This window comes from Podarcis vaucheri (genome assembly GCF_965113315.1).
Source record: "Podarcis vaucheri genome assembly, chromosome: 13".
NCBI lineage: Eukaryota > Metazoa > Chordata > Lepidosauria > Squamata > Lacertidae > Podarcis > Podarcis vaucheri.
In genome coordinates, this window is record NC_138751.1 from 5,945,213 (window position 1) to 5,953,339 (window position 8,127).

The 8,127-nt window shown below is 49.4% G+C and overlaps 1 protein-coding gene across 3 annotated transcripts in view; it reads left to right on the forward strand.

Annotated features, from left to right (window-relative positions):
- Positions 1 to 6,005, forward strand: part of PER1 (period circadian regulator 1) — a 36,641-nt gene extending 30,636 nt beyond the window's left edge. For all 3 annotated transcript variants that reach the window (XM_082197508.1, XM_082197507.1, XM_082197506.1), the window contains 3 exons: positions 150 to 342; positions 780 to 930; positions 2,239 to 6,005. In XM_082197508.1, the coding sequence (XP_082053634.1) occupies positions 150 to 342; positions 780 to 930; positions 2,239 to 2,496 (602 nt within the window). In that variant the 3' untranslated portion in view covers positions 2,497 to 6,005. The remainder of the gene's footprint in view (positions 1 to 149; positions 343 to 779; positions 931 to 2,238) is intronic.
- The last annotated feature ends 2,122 nt before the right edge of the window (positions 6,006 to 8,127 follow it).

Genomic DNA, 8,127 nt, shown 5'->3' on the forward strand with positions numbered 1-8,127 from the left:
CCTCCACCTTGCATGGCGATATTCTTAGCACGTCCCCAATGTGAGGGTTTGAGAGCTCCCGAGTGGCATGGCGGCCCAATCGGTCACAGGTGCTGACGCTCCTTTTGGGTTTCCTGATTGTGTCTTGACCGGCTCCTCTTCTCTCCCAGCGAGCAGCAAGAGCAGCGGCACCAGCAAGTACTTTGGAAGCATCGACTCCTCCGAGAACGACCTGCGGGGCAAGAAGCGGGCGGAGGTGGAAGACAACGAGCACTTCATCAAGTACGTCCTGCAGGACCCCATCTGGCTGCTGATGGCCAACACCGACGACAAGGTCATGATGACCTACCAGCTCCCTGCCAGGTGAGGAGGCTGAGCTGCTCCCAGGCAGATCCCCTTTCCCGTCTCGCCATGGAGGTTGCCAGGCTGCGACTGCCGATGGTGGGCACTTCCCTTCCAGGCCTTGTGCTGCTTGTTGTCTCTTGACCTAGAATCCCTTCACCCCAGCAGAGGAGGGTATTCAATGGGGCAGGGTTGTTGCGAGTGCCAATGAAAGAGAGCTGGCTTTTGTGTTGTGTTTTCATGGGTAGTTTAATACCCAAAGTAGTGGGAGAAGAGACTTAAAGCTTTAAGGGGAAGATTTTAGCTTGCTCTGGGGCCACTTCCATTCATTGCTCTGCGCTGGGGCCACTTCCATTCATTCTGGCCTCATAGCCAGGAGGATTTTGGCTCCATTTCCCTCCCTCTCGCTGCCCACTGCGCCTCTTTCCTGACCCATTTGTCCGCTTGCCCTTTGCCAGGGACCTGGAAACTGTTCTGAAGGAGGACAGGGAAAAGTTGAAACAGATGCAGAAGCGGCAGCCGCGGTTCACCGAGGAGCAGAAGAAGGAGCTGGCCGAAGTTCACTCCTGGGTCCAGAAGGGGAACTTGCCCAAGGCTATCAACATCACGGTAAGGAGTGTGACGGGCGGTGTGTTTGGAGTGAACAGTGCAGAAACCAGAACGGTGTCTGTGTGTCGTTTAGCGAGCATGGGTGCTTTTCTGACGGCTGGAGAGTTCTCAAACTTTGTGTGTGCATCTAATGAAACTAAATCCTTTGAAGACAGAGGTCCTATGGCTAGGTCGGGATAGCATGGGGATGAGGGACCAACTCCCTTCTCTTGCGGGGGCCCAATTAGTGCCATTGCCTTCCGTTAAGAGTTTGGGTGTAATCCTTGACGCCTCCCTTTCCATGGAGGCGCAAGTCACAGCAACAGCCAAGGCGACATTTTTCCACCTTCGCCGCATCAAGCAGTTGGTCCCTTACCTTTCCCGCCCCGACCTGGCCACAGTGATCCATGCGACAGTCATCTCCAGGCTTGACTACTGTAATTCGCTCTACGCGGGGCTGCCCTTGAAGCTGTCCCAGAAACTCCAGCGGGTACAGAATGCTGCAGCGAGGCTCCTCACGGGGTCTCTGCCATGGGAGCATATTCATCCAGTGCTTTTCAAGCTGCACTGGCTCCCGGTGGAGTACAGGGTCAGATTTAAGGTGCTGCTTTTGACCTTTAAAGCCCTTCACGGCCTAGGACCCTCGTACCTACGGGACCGCCTCGCCTGGTATGCCCCACGGAGAGCCTCAAGGTCCATAAATAACAACACCCTAGTGGTCCCAGGCCCTAAGGAAGTTAGATTGGCTTCAACCAGAGCCAGGGCCTTTTCAGCACTGGCCCCAACTTGGTGGAACGCTCTGTCTCATGAGACCAGGGCCCTGCAGGATCTGATTTCTTTCCGCAGGGCCTGTAAGACAGAGTTGTTCCGCCTGGCCTTTGGCTTGGAGCCAATTTGATTCCCTCCCCCCCCTTTTTTTCTTTTCCTTCTCCTGCAATGAGGCTTCATTTTAATATTTTAATGTTCCATTATTTTAATGTTGTATTTTATTTTTGTTTTTAAGTTGTAATCACTCATCTTGTTTTTATTATTGCTTGTAAGCCGCTCTGAGCCCGGCCTTGGCTGGGGAGAGCGGGGTATAAATAAAAAATTATTATTATTATTATTATTAATAATGATGAGATGGAGTGGTTCTGTTCCTACAGCAGCCTAGATTCCTCATAATTGTGTCCATAGCGGTTGACAGCCTCGGCAACCCTTAAGGGAACGTCTGCTGGGCAGTGAGAACAAGTCCCTAGACTTTGCGTGTGAGATGAGGGGGGCTCTCCCAGATCATCGAGTGTGGGCCAGCTGCTCACTGTCTTTCTTTTCCCTCCCTTTGAACCCCAGGCTTGCATGGACTGCGGGAGCAACCCTTCCTCCAAAGTGGCCCCTCTCTACGACGTCGAGATTCAAGACATGGACTTGAACGGCATGTTGGAGCCCATGGAGGAGGGCAGCAGCGCAGGACAGGTGTGCCTGCCCTCCTTGCCCCCCGAAATGGCCATGGACGAAGAGGAGGCTGGGGCAGAGAGAGGACAGCAGCAGCAACAACAGCAGCAGCAGCCGCCAACTCCAGCCGTGGAAGTGGTGCAGGACTCAGGCTAAGCTGGCAAGCCGCAGACTCCTTTCTCCCCCAAATCGGGAGCCGCTCCTACTTGCCCTGAGCAGAGTGCTGCTGGGCAGCAGGGCTCAGAGGCAGGTGCTGGCCGCAGGTCCCTGTAGGATCTGCCGCTGCAGCCCCACCTCCCTGGCAACAGGGAGAGGAAGCTCACATTGTGGGTGTTTCCGGGACCGTGGGGCGCCTGCGTGGCCCACAGGAGAAGACGCTGCAAGACTGTGAGCCCAGGCACCAGCTGCTTCAGGTGTGGAAGCGCCGCCTGGCCTGCTTCCAGGGATATGAGACATTCCTCTGGACCTTTATCCGCCGGACCAGCCGCCCCCAATCCTTGCTGCCTTACTAAGGATTTGGACACAGACAGACAGCCCACAACGTTGGGCCTGGGAGGGACCGGGTTTTTATGTATTTATTTTTGCAGAACTGTCTGTTGGTGTTGTTCAGTGTTTCTTTTTTTACTGATCTGCTGCTGTGCTCTTGAATGGGCCTTCGTGCAGTACCAATGATAATAATAATAAAAAAAAGAGAAAAGGAAAGAGAAAGAGGTTGGTGGCCTGCGGAGAATTATCGTTGATGCACACCCTGTGCCCCACATTCAGTTGCCTCCTTGTTGGGATCTGGCCAGAAAGTGGAGGTTCCTTCTGAATATCCTTCAAGAGCTCCCCTAAGCGAGAGCCCAGGGTGGAAGCAAGAGAAAGGGCCCTAAAATGTCACCAACATCTTCCCACTGCCGCCGCCGAACTGCCAACGCTCCTCTCCTGCTGGTGCCTCTTTGCCAAGGTCATCTCCCACATTCGCACAGCTCAGTTTTGTCAACTGGAAGAAATAAATTGGCCAAAGAGCGTTGTGCTACACATATACCCCCACCCCCTCTTTTCGCCTGATCTTTGGCAGCCTTGCCACCCAGCGGCCTGTGAGTGAGTGAGGGGGACGTGTTATTTCAGCTACATAAAGAGCACACCCCTTCCTTCTTGTGTTTCCAAAGAGAGCCTGGATCTACCTGTGCAGAGAGTCCCCTTCCTGCCTCCCCTTCCTTCTCCACATCCTCTTGAACTATTTATATATCCTGCTCCTGTTTCCAGAGTAAAACAGGGAAGGTCCTGGGATTTTCTGTGGACTGTCCCATAGACAGGTGAGGAAATTGGACTGAACTAGCAAGCCATTTTGGGTTGTGCCTCTGGATGGAAAACCGGCCTCTTTTGGGGTTTTTGTGGGGGTTTTTTGGAGCGCGGGGACAACACTTGATTCTCCCCTCCCTCCTATTCATTTTCTTGTTTTCAGCTCCTAATGTGCTTCAGCGGCCGTGTTGCGTTTCAGAGGCAGGGCGAGAGCCCTTAACAGAGCAGAGAAGTTCCACCTTTGGCACACGATTCCATGCTGCTGCTCTTTGCCTGCATCCATGTCTGAAGCAAAAAAAAAAAAAAAAGAAGAAGAAGAAGCAATTTTCAGTTTCCTTGTCTGCCTTTTTGAACCAGCCAATGACTTAGAATGAATTGTGCATATGGCAAAGCCTTGCTAAGGTTTCCAGGTTTCCAAAGAGAGGAAGGGTCTCGCCTCCAAACTTTGTGCCTGGTGACAAAAACATCCTACCCTTTTTATTAATTGGAGGGCAGCAAGCCAAGCCAGCCTTAACAAGGACCCCGGCAAGAGTGTTGGGTTGTGCCCCTCCTTGACAAGCCCACAAATGGGTGGGAATCGTCATTTGATTTTAATTGCTGCATGAAAAGAGAGTCTCTGTCTTCAACTGCACCCCCTTCTCATGCCCCAGTCCAGGAAACTTACCGTATTTTTCCATGTATAAGACTAGGTTTCCCCCCTAAAAATAATGTCAAAAATTTGGGGGTGTCTTATACGATACATCTCCCCCCATTTTCTTAAATCGGAGTCCCTAAAAATAGGGGGTGTCTTATACATTGGGGCATCTTGTAGACGGAAAAATACGGCAATTGGATTCTTGTTAGGGTAGCCAGAGTGACTTTTAAGTTGCAATCCTCTATTTACATATGTAGGATTTAATCCTCCTGAGCTCATTGGGGTTTATTTCTCAGTAGACGTGTGCTGTAAACTAAGCTATTGTACCAGCAAGTATTCCACACCAGCAGTCCTTTCAGAAATCCTCTAAAAAGACTATTATTCTCTCTCCCACCTCGACCTTAATGAATGTTACTGTGTGTTTTAGGATCACTCAGGGTGGAACTGGAAAAGTGATTATCTTTGCCCCAAAGGGACCAACAATAATGCTCCTTTGTTGGCTTTGAAGAGCAAACCACATCACCCCTTTCTGCTATTTGCCCAACAAGCATTGGCTTTGCGGCTTCTGGGCTGTGTGAATCTCTGGAGGTGACCTGTGTGCTGGATTTCCAGAGACGGGGGTAACCCTTACGAGTCACCTGTGACCCCGAGTCAGAACAGCTTGCCTGAATCCACTTTCAATATCTCTAGTTGTAAAATCCTCCTGGCTCTGATCATCTTTGGACACCCGAAAGCAATTTGTGTGGTTCGTGATGGGTGAATGCTATGAGCCATTTTGCAGCCTTTTCTTACTGCAAGAGAAAATTGCATTTCCAGAGAGCCAATATCTATAAATGCAACACACACAACTAAAAGTGGCTATTGTAGAAAACTAGCATTTTCTGGTGTTGCTGAGCTTTCAGAGGTTAGCAGAACGTGTCCTTTTGCTTTCCACAAAATCTCTTCAGTGTGAATAACTTGGTAAGACCAGGCGGATACCAGTTAGTGCCTTGCAAAGGGCTGGGAGTGGGCCTGTGACTCCGACTGCATTGGCCTTTGGACATTTCGATCCCTTGAGATGTGAACTTCTCCCTTTAAAGCTCTTCAAAATACAGAACTGGTTGGAAGTGCACCGATTATGGAAGTATTTTAATCACATCGCTTTTTCGAGGTTGCAGACATTTACTTGAATGACGAACACTTATTCACCACTTGTCTCTGATTTTCCCTTCTGCAAATCTCCCTCTGACCAAGCCAAAAGGCCGGAGCCTCAAAGTCTCCAACTTTCCTTGCTTAGAATTAACTATTTCCCCCACGACTGCCCAGAGAAGAAACCTCTTTTGCTCAATGCGTTTCTTTGTTGCATGGTCAATGGAAAACCCTCCTAAATCTGGGGACTCGTAAGCTTTAATATTTACCACCTTTTGTGGGGAAGGGGTATATTGGAGCATGCTGCTAAGAGAATATTGTTTTTAAAGCTTTCTCTTTTGGAATGGAACCTCCTTATTAATATTTCCTACTCTCTGGAGAACTGGGAGAATTCTACCCCAGGGAGATTCTGGCTTTGAACACTATGAACTGTACATTATCAAGGGGAAGGGCATTTTGCACAAAGCTGTGATGCGGGTGGGGACGGGGACAAAAAGTATCAGCTCCTCTGTCCCCTACTGCGACCCCCAAAGAACAACGGCGTATCTCTACCATTGGTTTGTGGTGCAATATCTGTGAATCTCAGTCTGTACCCAAATAAAGCACTTTTGTTTTTTCACGCAGAGTGTCCCAGGCATGTTTTGGAGAAGGGAATGTTTGCCTAACTGAGTGGTGGTGTAGACTGGGTCGGTGGATTGTGTATCACTGTGTTAAGATTATTTACTCACAAGGAGTGCCTCTCCTGACACCTGGAGAATTATCCCTTCTCAGCTGTTGGCCTGTGAATGTTAATACTAGCATTCCACGTTTCATATTGCTGTGTCTCTTACCACCGTAATACTGGGAGAATAGGATTGGGAATTTGGGAACATAGTTTTGCAATACCTTAAAACGTAACAAAAATCTCCACCCCCACACTGAGGTCCAGCTCCGAGGGCCTTCTGGCAGTTCCCTCCCTGCGAGAAGTGAAGCTACAGGGAACCAGGCAGAGGGCCTTATTGGTGGTGGCGCCCGCCCTGTGGAACGCCCTCCCATCAGATGTCAAGGAAATAAACAACTATCTGACTTTTAGAAGATATCTGAAGGCAGCCCTGTTTAGGGAAGTTTTAATGTTTGATGTTTTATCGCATTTTTAATATTCTGCTGGGAGCCACCCAGAGTGGATGGGGAAACCCATCCAGATGGGTGAGGTATATTATTATTATTATTATTATTTTATTAATTTGCCCCCCAGCCTTTTATTACCAAATCAGCCTTTAGGATTTCACATTGGGGGTTTTGTGCAATAATTTGTAAAACTGGGCAGACCAGCATCAAGGTTTGCAAAGGACAAGAAAACACTGCGTATCAATCGACCTGAGCTCTGCTTTTGGCCTAGTGAACAGGGTCTTCCTTTGCAATACACTTGCACATGCTCTGTCAGTATCCAACTTAGACATGAGACCAGCTCCTAGGTGGTCTCAAACTACAGTGGTGCCTCGCAAGACGAAAATAATCCGTTCCGCGAGTCTTTTCGTCTAGCGGTTTTTTCATCTTGCGAAGCAACCCTATTAGCGGATTAGCGCTATTAGCGGTTTAGCGGCTATTAAAGGCTTAGCGGCTAAAAGGCTATTAGCAGCTTAGCGGCTTAGAAAAAGGGGGGGAAGCGAAAAAAATTGCAAGACTCGCAAGACGTGCAAAGCAAGCCCATAGGGAAATTCGTCTTGCGAAGCAGCTCAAAAACGGAAAACCCTTTCGTCTAGCAGGTTTTTCGTCTTGCGAGGCGTTCGTCTTGCAGGGCACCACTGTATTGTTTTCCCGTAGAGCAGAAACCAACCTGTTCCTTTCCTGAAGAACGTGAGAAGAACCTACTGTATCAGGCCAGTGGCCCAGCGAGTCCAGCACCCAACCAGATGCCTACGGGAAACCTGCAAGCAAGATTTGACCCCAAGAGCCCTCTCCTGTCCTGTAGTTTCCAGCAACTGGTATTCAGAGCATAGCCATTTTGACTAGCAGCCATCATTAGCCCTTGTGCCTCCAGGAATTTGTCTAATCCTCCAGATATTTTGGACCACAGCTCCCATCCCATCATATGGTCCCACTGGCTGGGGCTGATGGGACTTGTAGTCCAAAACTGTTTGGTAAAGGCTGCTGAAAGAGTAGGGCAGAGCTTTCCAAACTTTTCATGTTGGTGACACACTTTTTAAGACGTGCATCATTTCGCAACACAATAATTCAGTTTTACTAGCAAACCGGAGGCTAAACTACCATAACTCCTTTCTAGCCCCGGGAGAAACGCAGGGAGCATTCTTCTGACACATCTACACACTGCAGCCGACACACTAACGCAGGGGTCAGCAAACTTTTTTAGCAGGGGGCCAGTCCACTGTCCCTCAGACCTTGTGGGGGGTTGGACTATATTTTTTTTTTTGGGGGGGGGAAATATGAATGAATTCCTATGCCCCACAAATAACCCAGAGATGCATTTTCAATAAAAGGACACATTCTACTCATGTAAAAACACGCTGATTCCCGGACCGTCCGCGGGCCGGATTTAGAAGGCAATTGGGTCGGATCCGGGCCCCGGGCCTTAGTTTGCCTACCCATGCACTAACGTGTCGCGACACACAGCTTGGAAAGCTCCGGAGTAAGAGGTGTATGTGTGTGCATGTGCATGCATTTGGGAACTGACTAACAAAATCTGAAGAGCTGGAGGATGTAGGAATGCCTTTTCTGTCTCCACATGAATCGCATAATCAAAA